Here is a 17,631-nt window from a genome sequence, read left to right as displayed (position 1 = left end):
TGTGTCTCCGGTGGGGGGACTCCTGATGTGGGCCTATTGGCCTTTGGTCTCAACAGGAAGGTGCAGAGGTTTGTGTCAAAGTCTCAGGATCCTCTGGCAGATGCTCTGGTGTCCCCCTGGGGGTCAGTATTGTCTGATTTATGCTTTTTCCTCCAATAGGACTTCTGTCGAGACTGCTACACAGAATCTAGGTGGAAGGGATTCTGGTTGTGCCAGTCTTGGTAAGCAGGCCTGGTATAGCTGCTAGCAGACATTCCTTGGAAGTCGGTGACTCCTACACTGTTGAAAGCCAGGAAATCTACTTCTAGGACGGTTGATCATCGAGTTTGGAAGATGTACATTAGGGATAGACCGATATGTTTTTTCAGGGCCGATTTATATTGGTCACAACGTATTGGTATCGGCCTATATGGGCCGATATTTTGTAAATCTTTTTGTCAGGGTCCAAGACTAGTCTTCTTCTCCTCCAACCATTAGGTGGTGATGCTCATGTAAGGGTAAAATGATGTCACATAGCATAATTCCGTTTTACAAATGTTATTGAATAAACATACACACTTGAAATACCACTCCCATGTGTACAAAAGATATAAAAAATTCCACATTTGCAGATCTGCTGGCAGATTGGTATCTCTCACCCACTTGCCATAAGTGATACCGCTCCGTCCGGTACCCACCCGATACCGATCCGTCTCTCACCCACTTGCCCTGATACCCGGGTGATACCGCTCCGTCCAGCATACGATCTCGGAAGTCACGTGGTCACGCCCCGGGGGAATTATTCTTTGTGACATCATTTTACCCTATACATTAGAAATATTTGGAATATCTGAAATATCGGCCAGTTCCGGGGACGATACAGATATATCTGCCCTCCGATAATCGGCTTTGCCGATAATCGGTCGATCCGTAGCGTACATTACTTGGTGTGCATCTCGGGGGGGGGGGGGGGGGGGTTTCACACTTTTGTGCAGGGAGTTCGCCATCTGGCTCCTCCGGTGTGATCCCTGGTACCTCTGTGGGATCTCAATTTGGTACTGTCGGTACTTCAAAAGTCTCCTTTTGAAAACATTTGTGAACTTCCTTTGCTCACTGTCGCAGAAGGTGGCCTTATGGTTGCCATTACTTCTGCTCCTAGGGTGTTGGAGTTGGCTGCGTTGTTCTGTTGGTCGCCTTACCTGGTGGTTCACAGGGACAAAGTGGTGTTACGACCCTGTCAGGCATGCCTTCCTGAGGTTGTCTCGGGGTTTCATTTGAATGAAGATATTGTGCTGCTGTCCTTATTTCCTCAGCCAAAACATCCTAAAGAAATTGCTCTCCATTCCTTGGATGCCAATTCGGGTGTACCTGGCGGAGTCGATTCGGAAATCCGATTTTTTTGTTTGCTCTATGGATGGACCCCAAAAGAGGCAGGCCGCATCTGCTGCAACCTTTTTTAGATGGATCAGGCAGACAGTGGTGCAAGCCTATTCTATTAAGGGTCAGGTTCCTCCTTTCCCTGTCAAGGCACATTCTACGAGGGCACTTAATGCCTTCTGTCATCAGGTGTGGTTCAGGTGTGCAAGGCGGCTACGTGGTCGTCTATACCCACATTCACAAAGTTTTATAATGTGGATGTACTTGCATCTTCAGATGCGGCATTTGGCCGCAAAGTTTTGCAGGCTGCAGTTGCAGAGGCTTATGCCTCTCGAGTTAGAATTTTTTTCCTGGTGGTGAGCTCCAGTTGTTCCTGGTTGAGCTCCGGTTTTACCTGGCTGACTATGTTTAGCCTTGTTGGGAATTATATGTATTGCTGTGTTTTTCCCACTCCACATGTTGATACTGCTTTGGGACATCCCAAGGGTCTAAGAAGACATGGAGCCGTGTCTTTCAGTTAAGGAAAGAGAACTGGATTTTTGTCCTACCCTAAAATCCTTTTCACTGAGGTTCAATGACTGACACAGCTTCCGTCCCTCTGTTGGGTTGTTTTGTATTCTTCTGACACTGCTTGTTACAAACTGAAGTCCTATAGCAGGAAGTGATGGTATACCTCCTGGGACTGCCTCAGGGCAGTAGCCAAAATTGTTTCCACCTAGTCCTACTCCTGAAGAGAGGGCAGCATAAGCCCAAGGGTCTAAGAAAGCAGGGAGCTGTGTCCGTCAGTGAACCTCAGAGAAGAGGATTTTATGGTAAGACGAAAATCCAGTTTTTTTTTTTTTTTTTTCTTTAGTTTCTAAAATGTAGATTAATGGACATGTCATTGATGGTGAAAATTGTGTTGGTCTCCACAGAAAGGGTTGTAGTTAATCTGAAATAATTTTATGATTATTTTACATACTAACCATATTTCTAATGGCAATCTAGCTATACACTTAATATGGATTTTAAGCGTTTTACACAAAATGTCCTTCTCTGGCTCATGTATTTCCTTGTTTTAATTGAATAAACTTTTTATTTTTTCCCCCCAGGATAACATTGGACTGTGTAAGTGGTTTGTAAGAGCCATTGAGAACAAAGGAATATGTGTAGATGGGAAGCGAGTGTAAGTTTTTTTTTTTTTTTTTTCTACATTATGCCAAATGTATTTTTTGTCTCTACGAAGTTGTCAAATCTTAGGCGTTAGCAGCAGAAGTTCGCCTCTCCCTGCAGCCACTTGGGACACTTCAAAGGCCCCAAAAGACTGCAGGGCCATTCACAATGGGCAGTTGGCTGTAAAGCTACAAGCAGTCAGTCGGCTGCCCCCAGTAATAAAAATTAACCCAAGGACCAAAGAGCAGTGAAGAAACTGGGTCAGGGGAGCACAGCGCTGAATCCCTGGACAGGTGAGTGGCTGTTTTTTAACCACTTCCCGCCTGTTTAACATCCTCGGGTTAAAGTGGTTATACCCAGCATCATTCCGGTATAAAAATCATTTACTGCAGGTGTCATCCCAGTATGAAAATTTTTCAGCCTGGAGATACTTTAAGGCAGAAGTGATTCGAGCTTCTGCGGAAGGGTGTCCTCCCACTTCCTCCCAATGCCACCTTTCTCAGGCTCTGCTGTACAATCACAGGGACCAGGAGCAATGTGACAGCACTACACAGATTCTGACTCCGGAAACTGGAAGCGATGATGATTTAATCAATGCATTATCACTGGTAACGGCCAGGGAAGCAGCCAATCAGACCGATCTGTGTCTGGCTGCATTGGAGCCTAGAGAAGAGATTGGGGTCTAATAGACACCAGATCTCTCCATAAAGAGGACCTGTCACAGCCCGTGCTTTCACAAGGAATGTTGTTCATCCCTTATGAAAGCAATAAAGTTGATTTAAAAAAAAAAAAAGTGAACTACTTGCCCTCCGTAGGACGTCCATGAGTGTCCCAGGGTTGCAGTAGTTATAAGGGGATTATGCCTGCATCTACAGACGGCATCCCGGTATAAATATTTGCAGCTGGCGACTCCCTTTGTAGCAGAAGTGATTAAAGTGGCTAAATGGCCACTCGGATCACATCTGCATGGGGCGGCTCTGTCCTGGTTGAGCTCTTGTGACCCGGTTAGGGCTCTTGTGTTTAGCCTTATTATTTTCCCCACCCCTCATTTTCCTTTCCTTTGCCACTGCTTTTGAACGTTCCTATAGTCCTGATTAATGAAACGCTGTGTACGTCGATAAACTAAAGAGAAAAATGGGATTTTTGTACTCGCCATAAAATCTATTTCTCCGAGTTCGACAGACACAGCGCTCCATTAATCATGACTATAGGGTTATATCGTCTTTTTTTTAAAAATTCATTAAAGTGTAATTTTTTTTCCCCAAAAAATTGTGTTTGAAAAACCGCTATGACATAGAAAATTGCAACACCTACCATTTTATGCTCTAAGGTTCACTGCTAAAAATATATCATGTTTGGGGCTGCTGTGAAATTTTTTTAGCATAAAACTGTTTTTTACATGTAGGAGAGAAATGGCAGAATTGGCCTGGGTGGGAACTGGTTAAAAGTTAGCAGATACAGTTTTTGTAGCTGCTGACTTTTAATTTTCACACAGGAGACTTTAATTTTTCTTTCCAATGTATTATTGACATACGTTTTTTTTTTTTTCTGTCTTGTACAGAGACTGTGAGGACCTGTACTGGCACAGCAATATTATTGTGCATCGCATTGAACCATACAAAGTGAAATCTTTGACAGGCCGAGTGTACGAGCTTCATGGACCTCTAGACAAGGCATACATGTTGTATTCTGGTAGGTTAATCTAACAAGTTAAGTTGTTTAACCGCTGTGATATCAGAGACCTTCATATGCTGTTTATCTTTTCAGGTTATCCATCCTGGCTGGTAGAAAAGTTTGAACATGGCTTTCCCGACAACTGGAAAAGCTACGTCAACCCCTTCCTACAGTCGTTAAAAAGGTTACTCCTACAAATATGTGTATTGATGTATAGATGGTTTTGAAATGTTACCTCTTGACGACACTGCAACACACACATGTGAAGTCCAAGAAGTGGGTTTTAACCGTTGTCATACGAACCTGGCAGCAGGGGGGGGGGGGGGGGGGGGGGTCGCACACAATCTGCAATCACTGGGATTGTATGTGAAACAAACAGGCTGCCTGCCTGTCAAGTGAAAACATTTGGACCACTGCACTGCCATCTGATTGCTCTCACACGTCCCCGCCATGCTTACCAGGCTCCGCTCGGGCCCAGAAGCGAGATGGTGCCTGCCAGCGGTTTCAGGGGAAGAAGAGGAGTGGACACACATCCATACTCCTCCCCTTCTATTGCTGTGACCCGGAAAGCGACATCCGTGATGTCACTTTCGGGTCAGCATTTAGGTGTCCCAGACTAGCTCAGCCAGGAAGGAATGTTTTGCAATGCGATCTGCATTGCAAAACATTCAGTGGAGTGCACAGGAAACCTGCCGCCCCCCCCCCCCCCCCCCCCCAAAAAAAATGTTTGTGCGTAGATGTTTGAGGGGCATTTTTAACACCTGTCAAACATTTGCTTTTAATGCGTGTGAACTTGGCCTTAATGACATCATTGTTTTATCAGTTATGATTGAGATGTGGAAATCGCTATTAATTTGCTTCTGGGTATTCGATCCTGCTTTGTCTGTAGATGGGAACAACATTGGGAGATATATGTATATATTGAAACTGAGAACAGGGTTTGTCTGGAGATTGCCCTTTTAGGTATCTCATTACCCAAGTTAGGCAACATATACTTAACCACTTGCTGACCGCCCCACGCAGATTTACTGTGGCAGGGCGGCTCGGCTGCTCATAATCACGTAGATCTTTGTGATTATGTGCCCGTGGAATTGGCGGTGTGCACACCGAATTGGCGGTGTGCATGTGCCACCGGAGCCACGCTCCCGCCTGTATTAGCACGGATGAGCTCAGGCGTGTTCGAGTTGGTACATGCCCGATCCCGCCAGGAAGTCGACACTGCACTCCGCTAATCATAGGCAGTGAGACATTTCCCAATCTGCAGCTGCACAGATTGGGAAATGTCTCACTGCCTGTTATTAGCGGATTGCAATGTCGACTTCCTGGCGGGATCGGGCACTTAGTAACTCGAACACGCCCAAGCGCATCCCTGGTGATGAGACACAGCGGGAGCCTGACCACGGGAGGAGCGGGCTCGATCACCACCGGCCTCCCGCAATTTCAGCTAGAATGACAGATGAGCCACCTGCCTATGTAAACAAAGCAGGCGGCTCATCTGTCAGAGAGGCAGGGAAAGATCATGTGATTCAGCTTAGCTGAATCACCGATCTCTCCCTGCCTCTGTCCAAACCATCCCCCCCACAGTTATAGGCCATACACACTATACAATTTTCTTTAGATTTTTTTTCCTTCAGACTTCCAAAACCATATAATATGAGGTCAGACCTAAACACTTTCAATTTGTATGAAATCAGGCAGGCCCTTGCACTACATAGAAAAGGTAAATCTAAAGGAAATCTAACCACAAAAGTTGTATAATGTGTATCCAGCTTTAGTAAGCACAATAGGGAACACATTTAACCCCTTGATCACCCCAGTGTTAACCCCTATATAGTAACAGTGCATATTATTTAGCACTGATCACTGTATTATTTTCACTGGTCCCCAAAAAATGTAAAATGTAAAAAATGTCAGTTAGGTGTCCGCCGCAATATCGCAGTCCCGATTAAAAGTCGCTGATCACCGCCATTACTATAAAAAAAAAAAAAAAAAAAAGTCCATAAATCTATCCCGTAGTTTGTAAACGCTATAACTTTTGCGCAAACCAATTAATATACGCTTTTTGGGATTTTTTTTATACCAAAAATATGTAGCAGAATACAAATTTGCCTAAAATGATAGTTAGATTTTTTTTTTTCTTTTATTGGGAATGTTTAATAGCAGAAAGTAAAAAATATATTATTTTTTTTTTTTTAAATTGTTGCTCTTTTTGTTTATAGCACAAAATCTAAAAAACGCAGAGGTGATCAAATACCACCAAAATAAAGCGATTTGTGGGGGGGAAAAAAGGACATCAATTGGATTTGGGTATGACTTAGCATGACTGCGCAATTGTCAGTTAAAGCAATGCAGTGCCGAAAAATGGCCTGGTCATTAAGGGGGTAAAACCTTCCGAAGCTTAAGTGGTTAATAAGAAACTTACCAGCATTCTGGTGGATCCAGTACACCCTCGCCTTACTACCGCTGGAAAGCATTACTTCTTATTTAGGCTCCTATTCTGGAGGGGAACACCTTAGAGTCTATGGTACCTTTTTTTTACCCTCTGTCTCCCCCCATCTTCATTTCCCCCTGTCCTTTTTTTCTTCAGGGCTGATGCACACAAACAAATTACACTGTGTTCGGATCGCAGGTGTATGTTAAGCCCATAAACAGCCCCGTAATATGCAGCTGCTTTTAAAAAAAAAAAAAACAATGTTCTTGGTCCAAGTATATAAGCCATATTTAATTCTGTATGTACCGTATGTATCGGTTTGCCGCCAGGCACCCGCGATCGCTCCCCGCTGAGAGAGGACGGGCAGCTGTTGTAAACACAGCTGACCATTCTTCTCTCTGGAATGGTCACAGAGCGCCTGTGATCCTTCTATATAGGATCACAGGTCTCTATGATCATTTCAAAAGCCCCCCCCCCCCCCCCCCCCCAACAGTTAGAAACAATCTCCTAGGCTTACATTTAACCCCTTGATCACCCACGGTGTTAACCCCTTCCCTGCCAATGTCATCATTACAGTAACAGTGCATTTTTTTTTAGCACCGATTACTGTAGTAATGTCCCAGATCCCCCCCAAAAGTGTCAATTGTAAATGAACACTATTGGCCCTACCAATACAAGAACCGTCTGTGTCCTATCAACCGAAGACACAAAGCACCAGGAACCATCTGCGTTTTAGCAACCAAGGATGCAGGTTGGTAGAAGCTCCCTGCGTTTTATTAAGCAAGAGCCGCCTGCATCTTGGCAACCGACGACTCCTTACAACCAAGGTGTAGGGGCTAGATTTTACATCTGGTTGGAAGCCGGATATACATAAAATCATATGTCTATGTATGAGCCCTTACAGAGCTTCAACCAAATGAACCATAACCCGTCCTTTCACAAGGTAATGATTTCACTCACATCACTTTATGTGATGGATTCCTATTAAACTGCCTGGAAGACAGGGTCTTGATAAGTTAGATTTGGGAAGCTCCCCTCTCCATTTTACACCCACACCTATGGAGCAGTTTGCGGTTTGGTTTTTTCAAATACCAATCCACTGGACCAAAGGTACAACAGCTCTACCAGTCCATAAATATTTGAGAGACACGAGATCTTATACTATATATGGTATAATGGTTGATTGTCGAATATATACAAATATATGAACCTCTTTAACATTGTTGACGTTTATTAAAAATGTAAGGGGGAAATAGAGATATTTGTATCTAAAGCATCTTTTTCTCTAGGCTCTAATGTGCAGGTAAGGTGAATGTGCAGATTCATTGTATTTAATAATACCTTTTATTCATTTTAGTGCCTCAACACCTAACCAGCCCGAGGACCCTCCAAACCAACAAGTAGCAAAAATAGCAACTTCTGGTTCCTGTCCAAATACAAAGAGCAATCAGCCCAGCAGTTATAGCAAGGTTAAAAAAAAGAGTTCATATAGAGAATTGAAACTCCTGGATCCTGGACACCCAGATGGAGAGCATGAATACAAAGGCAGATTAACCCGTAGTAGTAAGTGCTTTGTGAGTGATTGGTAATTAAAGCAGTATTAAAGTGTTACTAAACCTGCAACAGGAAACTCATTCTGTACTGTATATGCAGTAAAGCATGCTTGTTATAGTCACTGTGGATCCTAAGGGGTTAATCCTGCGTATTGTGTAAAAAAAAAAAAAAAAAAAAAAAAAAAAAGTGTTAGATCCTGTCTTTTCTGATCCACAGTCTGCAATCCAACTCTGTTAGTACAGAGCCTTGGAGGCACTCTGCCCATTCTCAGTTTTGTGTGGTATGCTAGAGAGGTGTTGTTTTTTTTTTTTTTTTTTTTTCGGGAGGGTCCATGTGATCAGCACAGGGCCAATCTGCACTGTCCAGACAGGGTCAGAAGTCATGCAGCCTTATAGGACAGTCAGAGGAGAATAAAAACTCCTCCTGCAGGCTTTAACCAGTGCTCGGCCGGACACTGATAGAAGTCACAATCACAGCTGGTCACATAATACACAGGAAGAGCCGTTGATCGGCTTTCCTTAGTTCGTGCCTGATAGGCACGAGTAGAGGAGAGCCGATCTGCGGCTCTCCTGACATGGGGGAGGGGGGGGGGGGTCGGTCTGCACTGGTGGTCAGATCATTGATTACCAGTGCAGACCCTTGGGGGGGGGGGGGGGGTGCCACTAGAACCACCGGGGATGCCCACCCATGACCCCAGGAATGCCCACCATGGCCACCAGGGATGGCAATCAGGGCGCAGGGAGCCCGCCAGTGCCCTCCCCATCAGTGCTGCCCACCAGTGCCACCTATCAGTGCCCACCAATGCTGCATATTAGTGCTGCCTATCAGTGCTATATATTAGTGCCACCCCATCAGTGCCTCCTCATCAGTGCCCGTCAGTGTGGCCTCATCAGTGCAGGAAAAAACCGTATCTATTTACAAAATTGTATAACATAAACAAAAAAGATTATTTTTTTTATTTTTTTCAAACTTTTCATTTAGCAAAAAAGAAAAAACCTTGCGGTGATCAAATACCACAAAAAGAGAGCTCTATTTGTGGGGAAAAAATGACATCAATTTTGTTTAGGTACAGCGTTGCATGACCGCGCAATTGTCATTCAAAATGCAACAGCGCTAAAAGCTTAAAATTGGCCTGGGCAGGAAGGGGGTGAAATTGCCCGGTATTGAAGTGATTAACCACTTAAGTTTTACTGCGGCAGGCAGCCCCTCCTGCGCGAACCGACGTAGTACTAAGTTTGTCGCGCGCCTGATGCCACTCGGCAGTGAGGAAGCCTAAGCACGGGGCTGGTGGCCGCGATTACTGCCAGGCACCAGCGATCGCTCCTTGCTGAGAGAGGATGACGGGCAGCTGTTGTAAACACAGCTGACCATTCTTTTCTCTGGAATGATCAGAGCGCCTGTGATCCTTCTAATATAGGATCACAGGTCTCTATGATAATTTCAAAAGCCCCCCCCCTCACAGTTAGAAACACTCCCTTAGGCTTACATTAACCTCTTGATCACCCACGGTGTTAACCCCTTCCCTGCCAATGTCATTATTACAATAACAGTACATTTTTTTTTTTTTTTTTTTTTAGCACTGATTACTGTAGTAATTTTACAGATTCCCCCCCCCCCCCCCCCCCAAAAGTGTCAAATGTCAGGGGTCTGTTCTGTCTGCCGCAAAAATCACAGATCGCCGCCGTTACTGGTAAAAAAATAAAAATTACAGAAATCTTTCCCCTAGTTTGTAGACGCGATAACTTTTGCGCAAACCAATCAAAATACGCTTATTGCGATTTTTTTTTTTTTTTTTTCTTATAAAAAATATGTAGCAGAATACAAATTGGCCTAAAGGGATGAAAGATTTTGATTTTTACATTTTTACTTTGTTTTTTTTCGAATGTTATATAGCAGAATGTGAAAAATATTGGTTTTTTTTTTTTTTCAGAATTATCGTTTTTTTTTGTTTTTTTATAGCGCAAAAAATAAAAATCGCACAGGTGATCAAATACCACCAAAAGAAAGCTCTATTTGTGGGGGGAAAAAAGGACATAATTTTAATTTGGGTTCAGCGTCGCATAACCGTGCAATTGTCCGTTAAAGTAACGCAGTGCCGAATCGCGAAATATAGCCTGGTCAGGAATGGGGTAAATCCTTCCGGTCTAGAACTGGTTAAAAGTTGTAATAAACATTGAGGTTTTGTACTATTTTGTTTAGTTGCCTTAAAAATCCTGATATTTGCCATTTATTTATTTATTTTTTTATTGATCCAATTATGGGATGTGGCACTACTTTTACCTAGATTGAACATCGTATATAGACGCAATAATACAAGAAGTGCGTTACTGGATCACCAGATGAAATCAAGGGGGTAAAAAAAAGCTTAAAGTGTTTCTAAACCCAGGACCTTGGATTCACTATATCTGGTGTGAATTCAGCCTTACAGTGTTCAAAACAAGTGAAAAGTACAAACACAACAAAAGATGACACACACAGGCTACCAACACTTCTTTTAATATCTGATTTATTGAGGCTTGTAAAGAAACAGTCATTTGGAAAATTCTGAAACTACACTTTTAAAAAATTCTGTTAGGTAAAGTGTTACTACACCCAGAAGCCTGCATTCACTACATCTGTTCTCCCACAGTACACAGAACATGGAAATGCAAATATTTTAGTTAATATAAACTGCTAAATCTGTCCTCATTAGCAGTATATGGCAGTCCAATTACTGTTTTTAAATTAAAAAAAAAAAAAAAAAATTATTTATTTTTACTTTTTATAAAATACATAAATAGTGCATAACCATTATCATAAGAAAACAAAACACTTGCATATTATTATCCCCCACCCCTCCCACCTCCCCTGGATCCCCTCTATCCCACCTCTTACCTATCACAGCCTCTCTTAACTTCCCCTTTCTCCACCTATTCTCGTTTAAACACCCATTAGTTCAGCATATCTCTTTGTGCCCTTGAACTCTCCTCACCCCTTCCAAATACGAATACATTTTCCTATTTTATTTTCTCCCATATAATACAGATCTTCTCGATTTTTATAAATACTCTCAATCTTTCTAACCCAGTCTCTTACTGTTGGACTGTCTGGTACCTGCCAACATTTTGGGAATAAGTATTTTGCTGCATTAGTTGAGGTATTGCCATCTTTTTGTACTGCTTTATTATAAGTTTGGGGCTATAGAGTCAATAGGTCTCTGGGTTTTTAGGCAAGCTCACTCTCATTATTTCCTGAATCAATTGTATTTCTTCCTGCCAGAATTTCTGTATTTTTGGGCATTCCCACCATATATGTAGAATTGTTCACCTTGCCCCACATCCTCTCCAACAAAACAGTGATTTTTCCGGTTGGTATTTATATGCTTTTGTAGGTGTTATGCACCATCTTGACAAGCATTTATAAATAATTTCTCTCGTATTTGTCTTTGCAATGCCGTCTGCTAATTTCAGTATTTTCTTTTTCATACTCCAGCTTGCGCCAAGCTCCGACTACCATTTTTCAAAAAAAGGTGGGCTCACTGGTTCCGCCAATCCAGTGAGAATCTTGTAATTCTGGGATACACAGTGCTTTGGTGCAACCTGCAAATAGTAATACATTTTCTCCTAATCTTATTGGATGAGGCAGTGTCTTTAAAAAATGTTTTTAATTGATGGTATCTCCATTCGTCTATCAACAGCGTATCCCTTGTGTCCTAACTCCTCCAACGTGCATATCTCCCCCCCCTCCTTCATGATATCCTTTAACTGTGCATTGTTCTCTTTTATCCATACTCCAGAGTGTCTCATTCCCTGGCAAAACATAATTTGTTCTCGTAAGCAATATTAATGCTGAATTATAATCCCATTTTCCTTTTGTGTGTGCATTGAATCCCAAGCCTTAATTACATGTGTTGTGAGTGTGTGCTTTTGTCTTTAGGAAAAAAAAGCGATAATTTTTGTGGGCCCAATTATCTTTTCTCTTTCGTTAGTTGACAGACACAGCTTCTGATCTTAACCATTGGGTTATACTGCCCCCTACATTAGTAGGACACTAGGCATAGAAAAAGTCTGGCTACACCTTTGGGCAGTCCTAGGGGGTATTCTCTGTCTCTCTGTCTCTCTGTCTCTCTCTGTCTCTCTGTCTCTCTCTCTCTCTCTGTCTCTCTGTCTCTCTCTGTCTCTCTCTGTCTCTCTGTCTCTCTCTGTCTCTCTGTCTCTCTCTGTCTCTCTGTCTCTCTGTCTCTCTGTCTCTCTGTCTCTCTGTCTCTCTGTCTCTCTGTCTCTCTGTCTCTCTGTCTCTCTGTCTCTCTGTCTCTCTGTCTCTCTCTCTGTCTCTCTGTCTCTCTGTCTCTCTCTCTCTCTCTCTCTCTCTCTCTCTCTCTCTCTCTCTCTCTCTCTCTCTCTCTCTCTCTCTCTCTCTCTCTCTCTCTCTCTTTCTGCCTAGTCAGGAGTAAGGACCTAGTTCCTTGCTGGGATCTCTGGTCCTGGCATTTTTTTCTTTTTGGATAGATTTTTTTTTTTTTTCTCCTGGGATTTTTTTCCTCTGAGATCTACAATCAACTGCTGGACTGAGCGTCGGGCTTGATAATCTAGATCCAGCGGTCACCTCAGTCTGGCCAGAGCGCGTGCAGACTTTAGCTCCATGCTAGGTCAGACGCGACATGGGCTTCACCGGATGGGGGCTGGACTGCCAGTTAAACGCCTCGTGAGGTTGCATACAACCGGGTCTCGGCACGAGTCTGTGTTCCTCCTGGCCGACAACCCCTCATTCCGATGGTGAGGATGCTCTATCTGGAGCAGTGCCTACCTGGTTCCTGGTATGGTAACTGTCCCCCCTCTCCTCCTGGAGAGTTTTGGAGTAGACATTGGCCCCTCCATGGGACGGTTGGACCCCTGGGTTCCCCTCCTTCCCATTAGGCACCCCCCCTCATCGGTCTGGGGGTCCCTGTGGGCCATCTCTTCCTCCCCCCCCCCCCATCCGCACCCTCTGTCTTTGCGCTTGGGTTGTAGGGTGGTTTTGGACCACCTTCTGGGGTGGGGGCAGGGTGCTGTGCTGGCAATAGGGGGAGGTGCGCCGCCAGTGACCGGGCGTTTGGCAGTGGGGGGGGGGTTTCCCTCATGGGGGCTCCTGCCAGGGCCCCTCCCTTCCTACTTGTGCCATTCTCTGAGGCCTAGGGATCCCTCCTGGGAGCCTCATGGGGCCGTCATTTTCTTATAGCCTGGGTGCTCTATGCACGGCAGCCATGTTTGTGTTGTCCGGGTGCCATTTTCACTTCCTGATCGCCGCATGTGGAGTGCAGATTATCCTTGTGGCTGCAGGTGCCTGTTTCTGCTGGGCGGTGAATCTGGTGCGGTCCTCTCCCTCTCTGCTGAGGATCGTTTGGTCCTCTGTTACTGGTGACCGGGTGGTGCTGCAGGAGCCGTGGGGGTGTCCCTTATGAATGGATGAGGAATTGGCTGCACTCCCATAAAATGCAATTTTAAAAAAATGGTTATTCAGGAGAAAATAAGCACAGATGGTACAATGCTTATAGCAGAGGACAAAAGGTTGACGTGTTTCACATGACTTGCCTGCCCCAGTGATTGAATGCATGTGTTCCGTTATTCCTGCGTCATTGCGGCGGACAGATCGGACCCTAACTGACATTTCTTTACACTTTTGGGGGGACCAGTGACATTGCTACAGGGGTGATCAAAGGGTTAAATGTGAGCCTAAGGGGTGTTTTCTAACTGTGGGGGGAAGGGAACTGTCAAACAGAGACCTGTGATCCTATATATGAGGATCACAGGTACTCTGGGATGATTTCAGAGAGAACAACGGTCTGCCGTGTTTATTACAGCAGACTGTCCTCTCTGTGGGGAGCCATCGCGGGTGCCAGGCGGCAATCGGTACCGCTGGTCCCGAGAATCGTCATTCCTGCTGCTTCACCCCCAGGACTGCCCCCGCGAACCGCCATACAGGTATGGAGATTTGCGCAGCCGAGCCAGCCTGCCGCAGTACTGTATATATGCAGCGGGCGGTCGGCAAGCGGTTAAAAGATCCAAAAGAGGGTCCCGAGGGGGGAGGAGGGTCAGCTCAAAAAAGGCCGGTCTGAAAGACTCTGGCCTGTTTAATTTGAACTCGGTTAACCTGACTCTGAGATACAAGAAGGAGCTTGTCGCTTTGGTGGAAAGGGAATACCAGGGCAAGTTATTAGCTAAAAAGGAGAAATCCTTTCTGGTCCCGGTCGCCCCCATGGTTCCTGTTATATATGATCTACCTAAGGTGCACAAGAACCCCCTGCATCCCCCAGGGAGACCCATCATCAGTGGGATCAATTTGGTGACGTCCAGGGTAGGTAAAGTATATCAATCCTTTTTTGCAGCCTTTGGTAGTGAAAACACCTTAATTTTTGAGGGATTTTACCCAGGTGATTGATGAGCTAAAAGAAATAGAATGGAAAGATGGATATCTGCTTGTTACCGCTGACGTTTCATTGCTATACACATTTATCAACACGATCGAGAGGATGTGGCTCATTACTTGCAAACAGATGCCCTATTAGAAACCCAGAAGGACTTTATCTTGTCACTTCTGGATTTCCCAATGAGCCAAAATTTTTGGTTCCGGGGCTCGTATTGCCTGCAGAACTGGGGTGTGGCCATAGGCGCTAGATTTGCACCCAGTATTGCCAACCGCTTCATGGCGGGAGGAGGATGTCCTCTTTGGAAGACCAAGACCAGAGCTGGTGCTGTGGAGGAGGTACATTGATGACATCCTTCTCCTATGGGATGGTGATCAGGACTCCTTGAGTGATTATATGTTTACACTGAATGGGAATAACAGGAGTATTATCCTGCAACATGAATTTAGTAGTACCGAGATACATTTCTTAGACCTCAATATTAAGGTGGTTGATGATGTTATCGTCACATCCACCTATTTTAAAGAAACAGACAGAAACAGCTTCATTAAAACCAGCAGCTATCAATATTCTTTCATCGCTCTATTTGGTTGATGTCCGTCCCTGCCAGTCAATTTTTAAGGTTAAAAAGAAATTGTACTAATCGGGAGGATTTTTTACATGAAGCTTCTTCCTTGAAGTTAAAATTGATTGAGAAGGGTTATGAGGTAAAGCAATTGGAACATGCCCTTGTTTGCGCAGATCAGCGATTGAGGTTAAGATATTAATGTGCAAAGATTTTTTACTATTGTTATGAATTGATGTACCTGTGATGTGTTTCGAGGGAGCAGGATGGCGCCATCGTCCAGAGTGTATGTTTCAGGCTTGTATATTACAATTTCTATTGACTAATGTGATTGGATAGTCTGTTATTACCAAATTTATTGGCATCAAATAGTCTTACTCTGGTCGGGTAGAGCATTTGTGATTCTGATTGCTTGAGGCGCCGTTATTGTTCCCGGATGATGGAATTGATGATTGATGCTGCATGTTCCGGGTACTGGAATGCAGCGTCTAATGACGCTGGTTCTAGGTGCCGAAACGCAATTGCATATCCAGCTCATTCCCAGCGGCTTTTAGTATATATATCCATTGTAAACGTCTCTAGGCCACGCCGCTGACGTCATATAGTGACGGAACGCGTAGGAAGGAGCAGCCAATGATGTGTGACGCTGATACACGCTGGGACATTGTGGCCATTTAGCTGATTTGAAACACAGAACCGACTATCTTGCATACACTGGAGCTTCAATACCAATATGTGAGTGGATCTTTTTAATTTAATACATTTTATTTTATACTTCTGCACTATGAGGAGTGTTCTATTTGTTTTTAACATGATATGATATAACTGTGGAAAGGATCGATAGTGGACTATTGGAGGAACTTTCTACCATCTGTGCCTGATGTTTAATACACTGCTTGTATAGACCTCCCTGTGTTGAAGGTCTATATTCTCTCGTAAGAGGCTGTGTGATTGGGTGCCGGTGATGGTTATCACATTGAAACAGAAGATCCCCATAGTCCTTTCCACTGTGTCTCTATCTCTGGATGTGGGCTTTGTTGAATTTATATTTAGCGCTGCACCATTCTGACACTATTTTCTATTGTTTATTTCATAATGTTCTGCTAGCTGCTTTTTTAGTACAACATGTTATTTTTTATTTATAATTTTTTTTATTACCAAGCGTAGCAGCTGTATTATATAGTTTAGCCTTGGGAATTTATTTTTCGCTGTACCCACCCCTCATGATTACCACTAGTTTGGGATGTCCCAATGGTTAAGAATATCAGGAGCTGTGTCCGTCAATGAATAAAAGAAAAAATGGGATTTCTCTGTCGCTCATTGACAGACGTAGTCCTCCTTGATTAATATCAACTCGGGTTATACTGCCCTCTACAGGAGTAGGACTAGACAGGAAAGAAAACGTTCTGGCCACACCCTAGGGGCAGTCCCAGAGGGTATATCCTCTCACTTCCTGCTACAGCAAATCAGTTTTTTTCTGTCTAGGAGTAAGGACCTAGATGCCTTGCTAGGATCTTCGGTCCTGGCAGGATATTTTTCTTAGATTTTTTTTTTTAGACCGCTTTTTTCTCCAGTGTTCCTGTGAGATCTTCAAGCAAGAAAGCTGGAACTGGGCGACGGGCTGGATGTTGAGATCCAGTGGTCACCCCAGTTCAGCTGATGAGCGCGTGCAGGCCATAGCTCCGCGCTGGGTCGGCCGCGACATAGTCCCACTGGACGGGGACTGACCCTGCGAGTTAAACGTCTCGCCTGGACGCCAATGACCAACAGAGTCACGGCGTCCATATTGGTCGACAGCCCCCCCACCCCAGTGGAGAGGGGTTCTGTCAGGAGTTGGCGCCCGCCTGGTTCCGGTATGGTGAGTAGAATGTTCCCCCTCTCCCCCCTGTCGGGTTTGTGGTGGACGCGGGCCCCTCTCTGGGATGGTAGGATGGGTCTCCCCTCTATCCTATAACAGGTCACAGATCCCCCAATTTGAGTGTGATTGTTTGTGAATAGTAACCAGGAGGCTTGGTTTGGGAGCTGACAATCTAAGGTCATTGTAAGACTGTAAGGGTGACTGAAGTCAGTGGCAGTACAAAAGGGCATTACTATTGAAGTAGAAGGTATCCTACCTGTCAGTGTGTACACAGGCCGATGCCTATGCCTGAGTTACTGCAGTCCAGATCGCCATTCCTCCAGCAACCGGTCACTTCCACGGGCTGCGACGGCCCACGGAACGCATGCGGCCCGCCAGGGTCCTATACCGCCGGCCAGGCTTATCACCAGTCAGGGTGAAGTTTGTGGGGCCGAGGCACTCCCGCAGGCCACCAGGCCGAATACATACTTCCCGCAGGCCGCTGCTAGCCGCCGCTATCCTACACAGGCCCCTGCCATTGTTTTGCAGATCGCACGAGGCCGCCATATTGGCGTAGCCTCGTGTCTCCAGCATGGGGGCGGCCATGTTTGAGGTGACCAAACACCTCGAGGAGCTAGGGGGAGGCGCCGGAAGGCGTGTAAAGGGGCGGAGCCGCCTCC

At 44.8% G+C, this 17,631-nt stretch overlaps 1 protein-coding gene across 1 annotated transcript in view; it reads left to right on the top strand.

Moving 5' to 3' along the window:
• MIS18BP1 (MIS18 binding protein 1) overlaps nt 1–17,631 on the top strand; it is a 203,762-nt gene that overhangs the window by 21,050 nt on the left and 165,081 nt on the right. Inside the window, exons 3-6 of the mRNA XM_082274974.1 lie at nt 2,448–2,521; nt 4,070–4,200; nt 4,276–4,366; nt 7,971–8,176. Coding sequence (XP_082131100.1) covers nt 2,448–2,521; nt 4,070–4,200; nt 4,276–4,366; nt 7,971–8,176 — 502 coding nt within the window. The remainder of the gene's footprint in view (nt 1–2,447; nt 2,522–4,069; nt 4,201–4,275; nt 4,367–7,970; nt 8,177–17,631) is intronic.

This window comes from Pelophylax lessonae (assembly GCF_965119305.1).
Source record: "Pelophylax lessonae genome assembly, chromosome: 13".
NCBI lineage: Eukaryota > Metazoa > Chordata > Amphibia > Anura > Ranidae > Pelophylax > Pelophylax lessonae.
Note: the sequence above shows the minus strand (reverse complement) of the source record. Positions and strands in the feature narration are given on the sequence as shown.